The 20423-nt window shown below is 45.0% G+C and overlaps 1 protein-coding gene across 4 annotated transcripts in view; it reads right to left on the bottom strand.

Moving 5' to 3' along the window:
- Window positions 1-20423, bottom strand: part of syt7a (synaptotagmin VIIa) — a 77229-nt gene that overhangs the window by 5044 nt on the left and 51762 nt on the right. For 3 of the 4 annotated variants that reach the window (XM_019857046.1, XM_019857047.1, XM_019857048.1), the window contains 6 exons: window positions 17506-17922; window positions 12395-12529; window positions 3367-3469; window positions 2436-2703; window positions 1780-1949; window positions 1283-1397 (listed from right to left, as the gene is read on the bottom strand). In XM_019857046.1, coding sequence (XP_019712605.1) covers window positions 1283-1397; window positions 1780-1949; window positions 2436-2703; window positions 3367-3469; window positions 12395-12529; window positions 17506-17922 — 1208 coding nt within the window. Of the gene's footprint in view, window positions 1-1282; window positions 1398-1779; window positions 1950-2435; window positions 2704-3366; window positions 3470-12394; window positions 12530-17505; window positions 20401-20423 lie in introns of those variants that run through there. The other variant, XM_019857045.1, reaches the window with a different exon arrangement.

Genomic DNA, 20423 nt, shown 5'->3' on the forward strand with positions numbered 1-20423 from the left:
TATTCTGTGTTCATTCGCTGTCCAATCAGAGGACTCTACCAAAATACAACGGTCCCTTGAGATACAAGTGATCTAACATTATGATTTTTCAAGATATGTGGCTTTATTCTGAGGGTTTTTTTTTGCTTTCATTGGTGGATAAAAAATTGAGATGTGAGCACTATATGGTGGCAGTCGACTCAACTCACTTGGCCTTTTTTGCCACCACCGGTTGAAGTATACCGTATATTTGATATGAGATTTACCATAGGAAAACTAGGAAAACCGCACAAACGCTGCAAAATACCATCGACAGACTACCTTGTAGCATCGGTGTTGAGGCGTTTTAACTCTGTAAGTAACGAATAATTGAACACAAAAGGTGGAGCAACAAATGCAGCCAGATAACATCATGGCACATCAACACATAGCCTTTATCCTCTGTGAAGAACAACTATTACTGCATCTTACAGACAAGTAGTGTGCATTGTTTCCCTTGTTCTTTCAAATTTCTTTGCATTCCCACTCTTTTCTATTTTTTTTAGGGAGTTGTGAATTGTAATTTGACAAAGACACGGGAACCTTTTCAGTGAAATAAGACACTTGGTGTAATGTCACCTTGCTACACAGCCAAATATGGCGCGAACCTGATTAGGAACCAGGTGATATGCGTCCTTGGAACAGAGTGGGGCACTGAATATATAAATGTTGAGCAGGTGTTGCGCAACGTCACACAATCCAACGTCACTTGGGGGTCCCATGACTGCTGAGCAAGTGCTGGGGTGTAGTCACACCGACACTGTTTGGTAGGCGACCAGGTATGAGCGACTTTTTGGGCTTAACAAGACACCGTAGCCCGGCATCGTGGGAAATATTAGCCCGTAGTGAATGTTGATCATAGGTGATCCCTCATCTTTATGTTTACCCGCGCCGCCGCCAGCATGTTGTGGGTCAAAGCACGCAACTGCACACGCTCCTGCGGGTTACTGCACGCATTTGACGACGCAGATACAAAATTTGGAAAAATAACATCGCCAAACGTAAATTGAATGACCTGCTCTGGACACTCGAAATTATTTTGCAGCACTAACAACATACAATGTCAACAATGTCATTTCTGTCCAATGGAAGGACCGATCGTCACACGCGTCGATGGGTTTACAGAATGTAGCTGTACACTGTGTAGTGTGAAAAATTAGGTCCGCTTTTGGTCCGGATCAAACGGGCAGATCAAAAGGACTTTTCTGGGGTGAAAACACCCTGAGAGACAGAAGAGAGACAGCAAATAATAAGCAAAGTCTACCTGAGGTGCCTCCGATATCCATGGCTTTGAGATTACGGGCTTTGATTATGTTCACAGTGATGGTGTTGGCAGTGGGATTATAGCAGAGAGACACCAGCAAGTCCCCTCGTCTCCCCTGAGAAACACACACACACACGCACACACACACGCACGCACGCACGCACGCACGCACGCACGCACGCACGCACGCACACACACACAAAAACACACACACACACACACACACACACACACACACGCACATGAGCGCGGCATGAATCATCTATCAACTAATATCTGATTTGGTAAGGGAATATCAAATTCCAGATTGCTCACTATGATGTAATCCACGATCACTGGTCGATTTAATCAACACAGAGAACCAACCGGTTGGTGAAGATAAAATTGACTCAGTAGAAAGTGGATGACATTGGCATGTCGAGTGAAAAATGACAACGAAAACACTGGAATGGAATCGCCATCATGCACCCCAGTGGCTGTCCCCGACCCTCTCTTACACTGCCATCACTGCAGGGCTTGAGCTCCTTCCAGAAGGTCTTTATCTGACCCAACTCCACCTTGTTAAGCGGGATTGAGACCTCTCCAATGGGGTCATTCCTGCTGAAGCGGTCGTAGTCCAACACCTGAAGGTAAAGTGTGCGCTCTCTCACCTTCTCATAGGGGAAACCTAAAACACAGGCAAAAGAAGATGAGACGTGCATTCCTATTTAGTTGCGGGGCTGGCGTGCAAGCGCTCAAATCAGTCGGCGACTTTTAACTCATTCAGTACCAGCCAATTTTGGACCAAGTCTGAAAAGACGTTTAAAAACGTCTTTGGGAGTGAATGAGTTAAGTGCAATGATTCTCATGACTCAACAAGTGCAGCCGCATGTCAGTGAAATCTCAAAACGAATCTTCGATTGACTTTCGAGTGCTAATAATGAGGATCACAGGATTCTGGTGGGCACAAATAATGACGGAAAAACAGATTGAACAGAAAATAGCCCCCCAGAAAATTCCACTACATAAACTCAGGCGGTACAATCTTTTTTTTCTTTTGATCAAACGATTATGAATCATGCAATGACTTTATCAGGCTGACAGTAACTTAAACTGTGACACTGAATAAATGACTGGGTGAGCTGTGACAAATGTTAAGGAAAACAATCCACACCCTCAAACAGGAAGGTTTCATTCCAATGGGGGTTGAGGTTCTTCCTCTTGACCTTGGTCTCCAGCTTGTGCTTCTTGTCAGGCAGCAGGTAGATTTTGACAAAGGGATCCGAAGTGCCAGAGAAGTCCTTGGCTGGGAGCTCCTGGCCCCTGAGAACTTTGACAGTCAGGGTTGTGTTTTGGAAGCTGTAGCCTATACTGAACTGGATCCGACCCAGCTTCTCACTGATTGGCCCCTCGCCGTCGTCGTCCTCTGAACCCGGAGATAGCTGTAAGGGCCACAAGTACATTCAAATTAAAACAAACAACACATGCAACGGCGGCGGAAAATTTCAAAAATCTTATGAGTTCATGATCTGATCAAAGTATAACACGTCATGTGTCAAAAAGGCTTCAGGAATGGTGTCAGGAAAGCCATATTTCATCCATTTGAAGTAATCTCCCTGAATTCTATTGCCCTTTCTAATTCTTCTTTGCCATGCCACAATGAACTCCTGAAATGATTCTTTCAGAACCCTCCACAGCTCCCTCCTCGTGGCCATCTTCATGTTGTCTATGTCTTCAAAACGGTTTTACTTGATGACACCCTTGAGCTTGGCAAACATTAAACAGATCACACAGAGCCATGTTGGGTGAGTAAGGAACCGTCAGATGCTCAAGGCATTGTGAGCGGGCCCGTTGTCACGGTGACACAGACACGAGATGCCCTTGCTACAACTCTTGCCTCTTCTCCACCGCTTGAACAGAAAGAAAATGCTGCAGGACCACTTTGCAGATATGCTTGCTGTTGTTTGCTTGACCAGTCCCGGAACTGTTCTGACATGACTAATATATGGTGTTGAAAGACGCCGCAAAACATTTGTAGACTTAAATCATAGAGGTGCATTTGTATAAACCGTTTGTTGTATGTACGCTGGGAGAGGTGGTCTTACCATCACCATGTCTCCAGTGAGGGAGTTAGCCAGGTCGGTAACGGAGGAATGGCCGTCAGCATCGGGCGGTTGGCCTTTGGGACTGTTGGCTGGCTTGTTGCCCCTGGAAGAACAAACACACATTGACCAACAGGACCCACACAAACTCATCTCCAGAGAGAGAGAGAGAGAGAGAGAGAGAGAGAATGTCTGAGTCCAACCTCCACCTGTTTGGCACATGCAAACTACCTATTACAAACATCCAATTGAGTCCAAATTTGTGTTTGGGATAGATGTCACTTCAAAGGTGATTGTGCTTTCTCTCGCTTTCTTTGAGAACAGCCAAATCAGATCTGCCCAAAAAAAAAAAAAAAAAAAAAAATCCACAGATTAACAACGGGTGCTGGAACGGAGGACGTTTGATGTGTGGCGTTGCATTTGATGGGACTTGGAATCTGAAATGTGCATATGTCCGCCGTGGCAAAGATCCATCCCTCCAACGAGAAAGTTACCGCCAGCAAGTCAATAAACACTCTATTGGAAAAAAAAAAATGAACCACTACATTTGTATTTGTCGAAACCAATTCAGTAGCCAACCATGAGTTCCCTGGGAGTACATGGACAAGAGACCCACATAGAAAACGACATATAGAAGCAACAAGACATAAAAAACACACACAGGACAAACATGTATAGCAACACGGAGAACACTTGACATTTAACACCACGGTGGACGTTTTGTGTCGTGTGTTTGAATCGACCAGAGGTCTGCGTGATCAATAACAAAATCTTCTTTTCAATTAAAAAAAAAAAAAAACGGAGCTCTGATATGGCTGAGCTGATATTTACTGTAAATATGAATCCATTTCAACACCTGCTTCTTCGAATGGGGACTGTAGAAAACATTAAGGTGGAATAAACACTGTGGTAGAAAACACTTCTGAGTTCATACAACAACATGAGAAGAAGGTGTGCGGAATGTAAACGGCAAACAAAGGCAATACAATTACGGAAGAGAGTTGATATGAAATTAAAGAGAGCACGTCATACGATCCGAATATCCAAATGTCCTGACCAATAAAATGTGACATTTTGGAAAACAACACTCCATACATGGACAGGCTAAACACTGAAAGGCTGTTAGGCAATATATGACCACAAAAAAAAGAGAGAGAGAGAGAGAGCGAGAGAGAGAGAAGAACCACAGAGAAAAGTGAGAAAGACAAATCAAATGAGAGGATGCAGAAGGTTGAAGACAGAAATCATAAAGACTGCAGATAAAGCCCAACAAGGGATGTAAGAAAGAGAAAAGCAAGTAGGAAATCGTTTTTATCTGTATAAGAAGAGATAGCAAGTATTAATAGCATGAACAGTGAGGTTACAAAAGCAAAAACAAAACAGAGTGAGATTGTTACAAACACCACATTAGATAGAAAAAAAAGCTGCAAGAAAAGATAGGGAATGAAGGAAGGAAGGAAGGAAGGAAGGAAGGAAGGAAGGAAGGAAGGAAGGAAAGCCTGGAAACACAAGAGAGGCTTCGTTTGGTCAGTCTGATAAGTATCAAAGAAGAACAAAATAAAGAACTGTGCACACACAATCTAACAGTGGACAAAGGGACACACATGCTGAAGGGAGAGAATGATGACAAAAATAGAAAAATAAAATAAAATCCAATTGATCATCACCAGAAAGGAAAATAGGAAAGATGACGTCATCGTGGGATTGATATGAACGGGAAATAAGTGGTCAAAAAAGTCATACGTGGGTCAAAACGGGAAATGCACATTTAGAGTGTCACAAAAGAGGGTGTTACTTGAAATGAGGTCAGGTCAACTTGATTCGAGCCTGATTTCCCAACTGTTTAGCAACACTCTAAAAGTGAGGACTGGGATCACAAGGGCCAAAGCACAAACTGGCATTGGCTACGCGTGCATATTTGACATATGCAAGTAGGTGTCACTCAAGGGAGTGAGGGCAATGCCTTGGACAGGCAGGAAACAACAAGTCTGTCTGTCTGGCCAGCATCTGTCAAAATGTTTTTTTTTTTTTCATTTGAAATTGAAAATGTTTCATGGCTTCTTCCACCAAATTTGGAGAGGTTAAATGTGCTCATGTGTACATTTTTTTTTTTTTTTTTTTTTTTTTGCAGACACAAGGACAGAACTGGGGAAAATATACTGACAAAAAGACAGACAGAAAAAGCGAGCAAACAGGACACAAGCACAAAATCACACTCGATTCGACCAGCAAAGGAATCGGGGCAAGAAAAGGGGGGTTCGAGGTGGGGGCGGGGTGTTAACCAATTCCAGGAGTGAGGCGGGTCGTCATCAATCGGCCGTTAGTCGCATTAGTTGCCAGGAGATCTCATTTCATTTTCAGTGGGCCTTATATTCTCGTTCTCATTTTTTTTTTTTTTTAACTGCAGGCAACAGGTTAAAGGCGATCGAAACGGGCATCTCGAGCTCTAAATCACGATCCGAGACTTAGATGAAGGGAGCTCTGAAGCCGAAAGCGATGCTTAGGATTTAGAGTCAAGCAAGGCACCTCCCTCCTCCTCGTCCTCCACCTGCCAAGTATCGACGGGGGGAGTCAACATCCTCAATTATTCATTCGCCTTCATGCTCCGCTCAGGGGGGCTTCATTGCCTTCTCGGGTAGGAGCTCCTGCAACCAGGGCAATGGCTTTCCGATCACGCCGCTCTACGGCGCCTCAGGTGGTCCTCTGCTCCAGTGCTGCCGCCTGCTTCTTTTCACAAAGTGGCTGGGACAGCACTTTCGTAGCAGGAAATACTTCTGTCCTCCAAGGCTTCTAGTGTATCATGAATTCAAATAAGGGTTGGTTTTAGACTTATATAATCCCCCCGAAAAATCTATGAATCAACGTATTACGGCGCCGATGGCATTTTGGTCTGACCCCACGGGGCTTCATGGAGATGATGCGTTAAAGCCCCGCAGTGTCCTACAGTAGCCAGCAGACGGCAGAGTCGACTCGAGTTCAGATCAGACTCCCCTGCAGCTCAGAAAGTGGGCTGTTGGCATAGCAACGTCTTCTGGAAACATCGATCATACATATTGGGATCGAGGGTGTGCGCGAGAGGCAGTTGGGAGTGGGCACGGGGGCAGGTGTGGTACGAGGGGTGCGGCAAACAGGCAAACACAACGAGAACAAAGAGTTGTAGGATATATGACAGGTACGGGTGAGAGCCTCGCAGACACACACACGTTCACACAAACACACGTGTGGAGGCAGGCGGGGCCACTGTGGGTTTCACCGTCCTGTGATACTATCCTGTTTTGTTACCTGACCGAGGGCCAGCAGCTCGAAGAGGGGTTGGGGGCAGGGGGGAAAGACACTCCACTTCAAGGCTGGAGAGAGACGCGAGAAACAAAGCCCAATCCAATCCCCTGGTTTTTCTCCCTCCCCAAGACACATTCAAACACGTCTGGGACCATGCGATGAGGTTTTTCAATCTCAGTGTTGCGCCAACCCAGATACGCGCTTGGGGGGGGGCCATCGTGGAAACTCCCGAGGATCAAGCCGTCGCAGCAAGAGCAACGCTCACATAACTCGTCATCCGCATCAACGTTCGGCCGGTCGTCCCTGCTTGCTTGAACGCCCCTCCTGACCAAAACTCGTATGCGTTCACTGTTAACTAATCGCTGCCTGTGTGTCAAGGCCGGAAACGTGACTTAAATAGCAACGTCTGCTGAAATCCAATTTGGAGAAGAGGCAACACGGGAGGCACTGAGTGAATGTCGTCTTCCGCCTGTCTGCCTCATTCACAGAGAATGCTGTTGCGCAATTTTTAAAATCACGCTTGTCAATTGAACTTCAGCCGCCATGGCGAATAGGATCAGATTGTCCAATGCTAACTGTCCAGACAATCAATAACAATCCAGCGCCTTTCAATCCTGTCTCTAATTTGTCTCCCAGCTACTGAATGACGTTTTTTTTTTAAAGGTTCACTCAAACTGCAATCACGCAGCCGCCTAAATGTTTTGAATGCAGATTGAAATGGTAGATTTGACTCTGAGGTGGAGGCAGCGGCAAATGAGCCACCTGCTCTGAGGCACAACAGGCTTGAATAACATCTTAAAGCTCCTAATTGCTCGCCTCCCCGTCCGTTTATTGGAGGAGCACATGTGTACCAGCCTCATACCTCCTGTCGGGCCCACCATCACGCAATGCACAGCCCCCCCGATTTGCTCAACTGGAAGGCGGATGCCGTGTGAATGTAAGAACGCAACCCATCGATTTGGAAGCCTTTTCTCAAATTCGCCTTCATTTGATACGTGCGTTAATGCTTGAAAGTGCATCCCCAGGAGATATGAACGGCAGGCACAGTGATAGGAAGGTTCAGGGGCCAACTTAATCAGCACGCCTGGAGAGAAGACTGATTCGTTAGGCCTGAAGAGCTCCTGTGATACGAGGCACACAGTGTCAAGGTAGTCTAATCCGGTGATTCGCAAAGTACCTCGACGGTAGAAGCGCTCACTTGAGTGCAGGGATGGGGAAGCTAGTGGCCTATGGGCTGAGTGGCCCCTTGATTTATTTTCTACACCCCCCCCCCCCCCCCCCCCCCCCCCCACCACCCACCTAAAGCTGAAAAGTTTCTTCAGAATTGTTGTGTTGTTGTTGTTTTTTTCCAAACACCAACATTTCTTTAAAATTTTTTTTTTTTTAAAAAGCGAATAAATATTCAATACCGTTGACAATTTCCGTTGGAAATGGGTTAAATGCGGGACAATTTCGACCTCAAAACTTGGAAAAAATCCAAAATAAAATTATAATAATAATATATTAGAAAAAATAAGGAAATCCAATAAATAAATTCAAAAATATTCAAGTCCAATATGCAGGGGGAGACTAGAGTTTTAAGGTGTAATATCAGCAATCACCACTAGGTGGCATGCCTTAGTTTCATTTATACAGGGTTTATACTGCCCCATATCACAATGTGAGTAGGTCTATTTTTACTTTTATTTTTCGCGGATATGGGCTGATATGTCAGTTTTTTTTCGGGCAGAATGTAAAAAATGAGTTCCACTTCCACTTAATTCATCATCAGGCCTTGCCATGTATTTGACTGCAAAGCTGCCTCGTCTCCTGTCGGACAATTGACCTTGCTCACGCTTGTGTTTAAAGTGTTGTATTCTAGACCTTTCGATATTTCATAATCGCTCTCGTTTTGTCATAGATCTTTGCAAGTCTTTTCATGATTTCTTTTTATCAATCTTGATCTTTGTTTTTTCACATTATTGGACTTTTGATATTTAATTAATGTGAATTCTCACTGTTCTTGCCTTTGCGAGCTTTTTTTTTTTTTTTTTTAATGCATTGTTTTTTTTTTTCCCTGGCTCCTTGTGATCAGCGATTTCAGTTTGTACTTTGTCGGTGCGCTTTTCTGTCATATATATATATATATATTATTTTGTGATCGCACTTTGTCTGAGTCTGCATTTCTGGAATCCAAAAACATTATTCGGTTCGGTCCAGAACTTGACAGTAAGTAAGCGTCATGCTCTCATGTAATATATAATACATTATATATGCTTGGCAATAAAAAGACACTCTCACAGAATGCATGCCATCTTTCAGGCATGGAAATTTGCATCTATATCTATTAATATCTCCCGGATGTATTCTAAAAGAAGCAACGTCTCCACTGGCTTACACAAAATGATGCAACATCCATGCTTGAATAATTGAAAGGCCACAGGCAAGTGGATTGAATGTTAATGCGGCACAAGTATACGTTCCGCCTCCCCTGTCCCGAATCTGCATCTTCATTGGGTGGCCGACTCGCTGCTCACTCAGAGATCTCGATTCAAAGCTCCTGGGGAATGCGGCTTCTCTTTATGGCAACACTGGAGGAGCCTGTACTGTATAGGTTCACTGAATCGCAACAGAATTGTATGAGTAAGGACCAATGAGGCATTAACAAGCCACGCTAAGTTTCGAATTAAGCTTTTGAATATCAACAGCCTATGGATGCACGTGTCTGACCGTAAATATCTCAGCGTGCTTGGTTCCAATCAGAGACCGTTTTCCAGCCCGACTGTTCTCATGTGTTCTTTTGTCGCGCAATCAATCACATCGACGGCCCTCGCATTTCTCGAGCACATCTAGAAAAGTGTTTGTCAGCCCAAGCTCCGCCTCATATACTCATGGTTTCTCAGAAAGCTTTTATCGCATTTTTATCGTGTGATCGCACATACACAAGGTAGGTGACAGTGCCGAATGAATGTTGCGGCCTATATCAGCTTCTTGTGGCCGGCGGGGACGATGCCGTGTTTGTTTGGCGGGCTTTCAAGCACAGCAAAGGAACAATTAAGCGTTAGCATGCCCGCTGAAGGGCAAGGAGAAGGCCCATGAAGCGGATTGGTTGACCCTTTGATACTTTACATGCATGTACGCTTGATTAATAAGCAGGGTTAAGAGTGTCAAGAAATACTCCATCACGAGATCAAATATAGACATGTTATTAATTAGCAAGTTCAATTCAATGTAGAATATTGATTTTGTGGTTTAGCTAATTGGACATTGAGTCTCGTATGAATGATAATAAATCGGATGGGAAAGTTGCTCAAATGTGCGCCACTTGTTTGGTTGAACCTTCAATAAATTGCTGTACTTAAGCGCTGACATTTTAAAGAATATTCAGATGTGGGTGTCCAATAACCCCAAAAATGCTTAGTAAGTCTTTGCTATTATTTGACAGATTGTTACGCAAATTTGTAGAGTAGACAGAGATAGACTGATATTCCTCCATACGGACAAAAGTACGGGGACATTGACAGGAAATGAACATAGGAGGAAAATGTGACGATGAAAGTTGGGAAAGGCTTTCTCCACGAGTCTCTGTTTCGTTCAGTTTTGGGCCATTCATTCGGGATTTATGATGCTATTGCTCTCAATACTTGGATCCATTTACATTTTATGGATACTGTCTGTGACAGGCACATGAAGGGCATGTTTGATGTAAATACACCATTTTTTTGATGAGAGAGCGAGAGTGAAAATAAAAATGATTGCTGCTGTGTCTCCAGCTCGAGGCAGCTCCCAGATGAGAATAAGCAGTATGCCAAAAACCTTGATCGATTCGATCATGGTCGGACATCTGTGAAGTCAGCACTAACGCTGCGGGGAATCATAAACTTGACTGAGCGTTGCTAACACGCCGCGGATTTCACTTCAGCCTCTCTATTTAGCATCCAATTAAAGTGTGGCTAAATCACTCATTAAAACACTTCGGCTTGTAATTTGTCAATAGACAAACTACACAATCGGGAGCTCGGGTGGAATTAGTGAACAACACAGGTGAGGGACCGCACAGGAGCTCGGCAAAATGTGATGACATTCAAACTCTTTCAGTGTAGCTAAATAGTCCTTTACCAATTTTTTTAGTCCATTTCCAAGAAATTGCATGAACCTCGGGTTAATCTCCGCGCACTCAATCACAGCAAATCAAGGTGAGCGGTTGAGCCTTTGTGCTGGAGCACAGAGTCGCCGTAGCGCGCCTGTCTTTTGTTGGTCCTATTAGTGGATTTCGCGAGCCATTAAAGGAAGTTTCCAGGTGAGCACAATGGCTGGAAAAGCCGGACGTAATATGCAGGAAATGGCAGAAAGGCGGGGTGGGGTCATTCTCTGTGGCTGAATTTCATAGTGAGTCTGGGCAACTTAGATAGTTTTTGATGTTCATAAAAGAGGTTTTCTTTCACAAAGAACACTTTCATATTTGCAGGATTAAATGAACCCAAAGGGAAAAAAAAAATGTCACGGGAAAGTTTTGCAAGCACTTAAGGTCCTTATTAAAGTCAGAGAGTGTTTGCCTTTTGCTAAAAGCCATTTGAAGCCATGTTGGCATTCTAACGGCCATCGTGTTGTCCGACAGCTGCGTGCGAACGATAAGACACCTTTGTCTTGTAAAAGAGTTTGCGTTTCCTGTCTTCTAGGTCTCACGCTGATGAAACACCTGCGAGTGAGACATAATTGGTGTGACGAATAACCAAAATTTGTTCACCCGTCGACGCCATTTCAAGGCGCGTGTCACATCATGTATCTCCAAATTGTCTCCAATTTGTCACAGAATCAGAAGTGAGGTTAAAAAGAGATTTAATAGGCCAGCGGGGGAAATCAAACGTGCGCTGCTTGTGCCAAGTATTGGATTTCACTGTGCTTCAGAGAGGGTACAAATGCTGTAAAACTGACCACACTCATGCACAACAGAGGCGCAGTGTGCTTTGAGCGTTTTGTTTCACAAGATCAAACCACTGTTGTAATTTGTAAATGCTTCATACACCCCCCCCCCACACACACACACTGTATAGAATGCAAAAAAAAACAATATTTTGGGAGATGACTGTAATGGGTCCTCATAGATGAGTGCAAATCTTTTGGCTTCTCGTATGGGAGGTGGCAGGCAAGGAAAGGGTTTATTTTTAGCAGCATATTTATGTAAGCGACCAACATGTTGTGGAATAATGAGAAGGCACTCTGGGCCCTTGGTGGAGCTACACAGACGGATCTCTCCGAGCAGCAGAGGGTGATTGAAGGCAGCTAATGAGCATGAGGCAAAAAAAATAAAAATAAAAATAAAAGGCAGCGGAGAAGAGACTAGAATAATAAAAGCGTGAAAATACAAAGGAAATGTGCTAACTATAGGGGGTGACAGGAGTGAAATGGCAAGCAACAAAGATAATGACAACACGGAGGAGAATGTCATTGTGATACAGGAGATGATTATCAGCCAGTAAAAAAAAAAAAAAGTCAAATTGGCAGCCATCTTTTTCCCCGCGTGTGGTTGCCCTATCATCTCTTTTGATGTCGGTGTCTATCTGCGGTGGTATTCCAGCGACAGTCTTTATCACAAAACATTTAAGTGTCGTGATTCACCACGAGAAAACCCCGACTCTCCTCTAGCTGGCTTGCAGAACTCCTCGCTAAGCTTGTTCTTCGAGATCGAACCCTTGCCTTTCTGTCATTTGCCATCCTCCGCACTCTCCCTAACACACACACACTTCACGCACTCTCAAACGTTCTCTGGTACCTCTTCTCGAGGGGTGGCTCCTGACCGGCTGCCGGGACTGTCTGCTGCTGCGTTTCCTGCAGGTCAGGGATATTGGCAAAGTCGTCTTGCTCGGCCACACCGATGGCCAAAGATAGGACCACCAGCTTCCCTTCACTGGCTCCCCAGAAAACAAAAATCAGATAAGAGAGACACACGTAGACGGGAAGAGAAAGAAACGAGAAGAGATGCAAAGTGTGGCAAAAGCGTGGAACAGAAGATGTGGCACAAGTGAAGGGGGAGAAGAGAAGAGACATCAGTTAAGGTGAGGGCAGACAGCAGCACTGTGACATGACATTTCTGGACCTTATCAGAAGGAACGAGTCACCATCATAAAGAAAATGCTGATTAAGAGAAACTTTGCAACGTTAGAGAACAGCAACACTGTCCAGGGAAGGATATTAACGAACCTGAAATGCAACCCAAATTAAAAGTGAATAATTAGGGCACTCAGTCAACCGCAAACCTCTGCTATAGCTGAACTAGCTATGTGCAATGGACGAAATTTCCTTCGTGGACTAGAAGGGAAATTAAGAATCAATGAATCAACTTACTGCTTAAAATATCTCAACCGGGATGGGGCGGCCCAGTGGTCGAGTGGTTAGGCCGTCGACCCCACAGTGCAGAGGTTGTGGGTTCCTGTGTGGAGTTTGCATGTTCTCCCCGGGCCTGGGTGGGTTTTCTCCGGGTACTCCGGTTTCCTCCCACATTCCAAAAACATGCATGGCAGGCTGATTGAACACTCAAAAAATTGTCCCTAAATGTAAGTATGAACGCGGATGGTTGTTCGTCTCTGAGTGCCCTGCGATTGGCTGGCAACCGGTTCAGGGTGTCCCCCACCTACTGCCCGAAGACGGCTGGGATAGGCTCCAGCACCCCCCCGCGACCCTTGTGAGGATAAAGCGGATCAGAAAATGGATGGATGGAACTGGGATGGTGGAAGCTGACCCTGAATGTTCTAAACTCCTCTTTCCACGTCGGTGTTGCACGGAGTTGTCCAATGGTGATTGGAGGAAGGGAGTTCTTTCTCAGAAGGGGCCTTGGCATGGATGTGCATGACCTCCCCAAAAGCCCCTCTAAGTAATCTTTGGCTTGTGCTTGGTGAACTTTTTTTTTCTTCATAACCCTGCTATTAAAAAAAAAAAAAAAAATTAAGAGGAAAAGTGTCTTTGTGGCAGGAATTAGAAACTTAAACCTTTCAGGGACAGTGTGGACTACAGTGGACATCTTATCATGTTATCAAGTTACAGGGGGCATGAAAGGGGTAACTTCACACAGACATGAACTCATTAAGGTAAACTTAGTGAGTGGTTCAAATCCACGCAATATCCACGCAGGTGCACATCTTCGCCAAACATGTCCTCCCAGCCAACATGGCTGCCGTCGACTTTGGCCAGTTAGGTCAAATTAAGCCTCATTACAAGGATCTGGACTAATTGTTTCTATTTGAGTGACATAGCGTCTAGAGGTGCTCGGCGCGTGTCGCCGCTTTCTGGGTCAGCGCTCTCTCGCCCGCCACGCTGCACTCCTCCACACACTTCACTATTGAGCCAGACTTCCTCCCGCAAATCCCTCGCATCCCTATCCCCTTCGTCTTAACCATCCCGCCTGCTCATCGCTCCCCGCCAACTGCCACACGCACCCACGCTTCTATAGCTTAAGCCGCCGATGCCGCTACTGTACCACCGCTGAGAAAATACGCTACTGTCAAGACCGTAAAAAATATTATCCCCCCTTTGCTTTGCAATTTTGCTTTTCTTACATGCAATTCGGAGCTTTTCTCACAAAACGATTAAGGTGGTTAATCATCTTTCGCTGCACACACATCGCGGCAGTTTCCCACCTTTTCTGTCATCCTTGGAGATGAAGGCACATCCCCAGTCATAGCTTGTTCACCAAAGATGCCCCACGTTGCTCACTTAAAAAAAACTTTTAAAAGTGGTAACCCAAATCTGTCCAACGAACTTCAGAAACAACCTAAAAAAAAAAAAAAAAGCGAAAGGATTATAAATGGCTGTGCTGTGAACTGGCATTACAGTGACCCAATTGTGATATTTTTTACCGCAAAGGTTATGTGGTTTAACAAATTTTTTTACATTAATCATATGAGTTTCCCAGCATTTTCTCATCAAATCAAATAACTGCTCCTTAACCTCTGAACCACCAACATCCGTATGAGCTATCACTCATCAAAATATAATCAACCCAAAATAATTGTTCGAATAACACCCAAATGCTCGGGACAAACATATTAATTAGTTCCAAAAACTTTCTGAAAAATAGTCACACTTTCCTTTGACAGGCTCCTTGTGTTCACATTGACTTTCCATTTAGGGCTAATCATTGTCGTTTCAACTTTTCTTTTTTTTTTTCTTCCCAATTCATCCATCCATCTATCCGCTTGTCCCAATTAGGATCTCGGAACAGCTGCTGCCAAACACAGCGGACTTCGCAGGGCACATATAGACAAACAACAATTGGCACTCACCACATTCACACCTACGGACAATTTGGAGTCTTCATTGAACTTGCATGAAGGTGCAGGAGCGGAAGACAAACCCCCAAGCAAGCACGCGGAAGGAATGCAAACTACACGTGAAGGCCTGAGCCAAAATTCAAACCCTGAAATTCATTATTTTAAAAAGCTGTTTTTTTTTTTTTTTTATTTGCTGTGCACCCTTCAATACAATGGTACAGTGTGTGCACAGTAGAATGAATAGTTATTGGCTTCCTCTTCCCCCATTGCTTGTTGATGAAGGCATTTACACTTCAGCAAAGCACTTGAACTGACATCTCTGAAAGTAAAGGAAGATAAAGTGAGATGGATATGAATGACACCGGGACAAATTATTGACTAAAGGCTAAAACGCTGTTGTATCTCCCCGGAGATGCATTTGGTAAAACAGCTCAAAGACGAGACGTGCATGAGTCAAAGACGTTGACAATTTCACTCAGCAATGGTTCACCTGTTTGTCAGCGATTGAAATGAACGTACTCGAACATTGGCTTGCGTTTCCTATTTCACTGCTCCATCATCAATCATCTGAGGTGTTGCTCTTGTCGAGAAAATGCAACAATCATGACCCCTGCCTCACATTTACATGATGAGTTGACCATAACAGGCTTTTCACTCCATGACCTTGGTGCTTGCATGTGCTACATTGCTAATGCTCATTGTGCTGAAGGCACCAAGCCCAGCTGTGTCACTCTCACATTCCCGCACATCCTTAAACTTTACATTTAAAAAAAAAGCCAGACTAATGTTTAAAAAAAAAAAAAAAAAAACATTCTAGCACAGAATCAGCGCAAAAGGCACAAAAAAGATATTGAATGTTGCATCTCGGCAGCGTCCTTCCTCATGCCTTCGTCACCCCGCCTCCCCCGTGTGACTCCACCCTCTTATGGGCTGAAGTAACAATATATTGGAGACGAAATGGTTTCTGTTGACATCAAATCAATGCTTCAGCTGCTTAACACTTGCACTTATCCTGATGCGCAGTGACACATGGCCTGTCTGATGCGCCCTTGCAGACACATGGCAGCATCTTAGCAGCCCAACCATTCTCCCGGGTTTACTATTAGCACGTAAGTGAGCAAGTGCCCCAAAAAGCTGGACCAATATTAGTTTGCACACCTCATAAAATATGGATTAGGCCTACTTCTGTACACCCCCCCCCCCAACCCAACATTTAATAGTCATTCAAAGGGACGGCGCAGAAATAACATTGTGTGCGAATGGGACCGTATGAATATAAAATATAGAGAGTCTCAGTGACACCTCATGAATATTGTAAACTCGTGACACTGTCCTGTTAAGACAATTGCGCTCGACGGGCTGAACAGATGTTACTGTTTAGCAGAGCATGCAGCGTAAACACTGGACATTTTATCAGGGAGTAAAAAAAGCAGCGGCTGAAAGTAGCTGACCAGTTTCCAAGCCTTTGTGGAATTTAATTTAAAGCAATATTGACATATTGCTCGATAATTAACAGTGCAATAGACTTCAAGTCATTACTGCTCAAGGCCGCATGCATTAACATGTCTAAGTATTTCATTAATCACGTTACCATTCATCATTTTGTATTTGCATAAAAGATATCAAAAACCACCCCTCCTCTTGCATACCGCAAAATCTCTGACACAAAATGTAATCTTCATCAGCGGGAGATATATCCTGTCTCAGCCAAATACGAGATGTTGATCCAGCTCAAAAACAATGCTTGTCGCCGTCAACGACGTCGAATTAACATTTATATTACAGATTTTTCAAACACGCCACCGTCAGGATCATCTGCTTTCAAATTAATCCGTCAACAATTTGCATGGTATACGTATGAAGCCCAACAGAAGTGACATGATGAAGACTAATATGTTTTACTCAAAGTTCCGGTGCAAAGCCAATGACGTTCACACCCACCTAAATTTAATGCACATACGGCAGGGGTCGGCAACCCAAAATGTTGAAAGAGGCATATAGGACAAAAAAAAAAACAAAAAACCAAAAACAAATATGTCTGGCGCCACAAAAAAATAAAAGCCTTCTATAAAACTTGCTATGAAGGAAACACATGCTGTATGTATGTAGGCGACTGGACTGTCTCAGAATTGTTTATGTTGTTCATTCCTTTGTTGTGTGTTCACAAACGCCCCCATAGAATTTATTTTGTAATTTCCTCGCTTGATTTTTTGTTTTGGCGCATTATTTTCGCTTTTCTTCGTGTCAGTGAAGTGATTTTTAATTTCCGTTTTTCTGAGGCTGTCTTTGAACGCCTCTCAAGTCGATTGAGAAGAGAGAAGGCACTGAGTCGGACGCATGCCTGCTCTGGAGCCGCGTGTTGCCGACCTCCGACATACGGTAAGTCAGTGGGCACAGTGCAAGATGTAATATCCTTCCCTGGACCTCAGTTATAAATTAAAACAGAATAATTCACATGCTTAGACATATTGTAGAGCTAAGAATTAGTCAGTAATGAAATATCATAACGTCATATCATAATTGCGCATTACATTCAGACTTATTTACACACGCTCGCATTCATAAAACGGGCCAACGGATGAGGAGATTCCTCAAACACGATGAGGCAAATACTCACAGGAAGGATTTGACGTCCATACCGCGATTCCGGATCTGGTCCATCATGTAATCCCAACTGCCCGGATTGGCACGCGAGCGCCCTCCTGCGCCGCCTCCTCTATAGCGAGTGGCGCCCGCTCCTGCGGGGCTGCCTCGTGCGGTCCGTGGAACAGCTCTTTTACCCGCACCTCCGCCCTCGCCGGCGCCACCACCTGCCTCTCCTCTCCCAGCAGCCCCGCCTCCCCCAGGATGTCCAGGTGCTGTGTGTAACTGTCCCAAACTCTGGGATGTGGTGGGCGGATGGCCAAATCCAGAGCCCGGCGGGTTCATGAGGGGCTGTTGGAGACTCTGCTGGCGTAGCAGCGTCCGAGGGCGAGTCGGCCCAGTGGGAATGTGTTCCAGAGTGGACGCGTAGGACAATACCGGATCCCCAAAGCTGGGAGGGCAGAGGAGCAGGGAGGAAAGAGAACGAGAAGATGGCCACGGCCGGCAAAGGACATGGCGATGGAAGGAGAAGGAGTCGGAAGAGGAAGTAGGAGAGGTGTTAGGGCAGGAGGGAGTGAGTTGTTCAGGGCAGGATGTGTAGTGGAGAGCGACAGAACCATCAGAGGTGCGGCAAGGTGACAGAGGGCAGCAGGAAATCGCGGCAGAAACCGTCAGGTTGACGTCAGGATGGATCGAAAGTTCGTCAACACAGGAAGTTGATGTTGGCAAGGGGGTAGAGGAAGCGGAAGGATGGGTGGGGAAGGAGTCAGAGGGCGGATCATGGGGAAGTGGAGAGAGGAGGAGGAGGAGAGACAAGGAGAGCAACGTGAGGCAGCAGCAGTAGCAGCAGTAGCAGAAATAGCAGTAGAAGGTGCAACCCGAGTGAGCGCCGTGTGCCGTCTGCTGGTCGCACGCCAGCGTCAGCCAGCCGTGCGCCGGCTGTGCGCTCGCCCTGCGCGCCGGTGTCACGTGCAAGGGCAGCTTGCGTGTCTGCCCACCGTGAGCGTGCTGCTTGCGTGAAAGAGTATTTCGAGGCGGTGGCGATCGAATGCGGCGAGTCCGAACGAGCGCGGGACGTCTCTGCGACGTTTGGCTTGTAGCTTTGCAGCTTCCGGGCCTTCCCGGTGAGGTTTTTTTGCTCTGATGAGAGATCCTCATTTTTCTCCACTCACGAGTGAAAACTATCTGACAGCCTCTCATCCTTTCTCCTTTTGGGTCTTTTAAACACAAGCTGCTTCTCTAGAGACACCCATCAGCCAACCAAGGCCTACATTATGTCTCCCTCCCTCTGCCAACTTCTCATTTCCACTCCCCTTTTAAGATTGTCTTGGCACTGATGAATATAAAGCTGTGTGACATATAATCTTATGTACTCATAAGTATGAAACTAACCTGTGCATTTTTTTTTGGGGGGGGGGGGGGCTGTCGACTAAATATATCCTCCAGCGTCAGCTGACTGCATTTCCCAGACTACCTGAATTAGGTCATGAGAGCTATTCACCTCACTTTACTCCGCTTCGCAATACTTCACCCGATGTTATTTTGCAATTTTGGTCTTCGGTGCGCCGTTAATCATATTTAATGGCCGCACATAAGAGATAAAATGGGTGATATGAGGTTGTGTCAAAATGAAACCGGAATCATAGACTGGTAGGAGTGGCCGTACAGGCAAACGGTAAGATGGAGAGCGATAACAGCAGAGGGTGACGATGGCGGAGAATCTGAAAATGGGGTGCGAGACACAAACACAAGACACAGAGACTCTTATGGATGCCCGAAAATAGAAACCAATTATAGAGAAGGGGTAAAACGAAAGGACGGGGGTGGGTGGTGGGGGTGGGAATTGAGCAGATGAAGGATGAGGTAGTGACGAACATGAATGTGTTGTGTTGGAAGAAAATCACAAGGTGCCAAAGGAAGGTGCAAAAATCACGCCCAGCTGAAAATTAACAACCTCGTACGAGCCGAATATAGCGTCTCAGTGATGTCATACGTCACGGGAGAGTGAAATAACGCACTCCACATTAACTCGGCGCCAGATGGATGACACATCATTTGAGCCATTGTGTGGAATTTACAGTTTTCTGTGTTTCGTTTTAGTCGAAGCACTCGCAAGGCAGCGCAGTCCCAATTTGGTTACAGTGTGCAGCGGAGCCGAAAGACTTGAGTCAGTGTGGTGTCAGCTCAAGGTCTTATTGGGTTCACATCAAGAGCTGCGCTCACACGCTCACCTTGGCGCCTGAGCCCCACTTCGCTCCCTGCTGAAATTGACCTGCTTTGTCAGAACAATAAACATACAGTAGCTGCTGATGATTTTAAAAATGCAAACAGAGCTGTCCTCTTTGCAGATTATAAGGCAAGCTACACGGGCGAATGCGACTGTACCATCGCAAACAAGTTACTGTCGGAGACTCAGACCCTCCTATACAAGAACTGTGACGCCCTGGGGTTCTTATTGAGAAAAAAACATGATTTGAGGCTCCACGTGTACTGTACTGTATTACTTTTTATTCAACGACAAACGAATTTCTCTCAAGTGATATTGTATTACATAAAATAATATAATGAGAAATTAAGGGCAGTTATATGGGTATTTGAGAGGCTGTTTTCAATTATCACTCAGTTCATTCACTGCATTCGTGTGTTTCTGCAACGGAGACTCTCCATGTTTCGCTTCTTAGCCACAAGTGTCTATTAAAATACAGCTGTACCTTAAGTTACTGACTTATTTCATTCCTTATAAACATATTATTATTACTGTTAGAATTATGATGGGAAGAAGCATGTGTGGAGGCGTAACTTGCAGACATTGAGTGTTGTTGTTTTTTTCAACGTAAGAGACCCTCCGATATTGTACATATTGTACATATCATACATCGTGTCAAACCTTTTTTGCCACGTTTATCAGAAATTAGACATGTGACTGAAAGAGGCGTGTCTGTAAGCAAAACG

Source organism: Hippocampus comes, unplaced genomic scaffold (genome assembly GCF_001891065.2).
Source record: "Hippocampus comes isolate QL1 unplaced genomic scaffold, H_comes_QL1_v1.1 scaffold186, whole genome shotgun sequence".
NCBI lineage: Eukaryota > Metazoa > Chordata > Actinopteri > Syngnathiformes > Syngnathidae > Hippocampus > Hippocampus comes.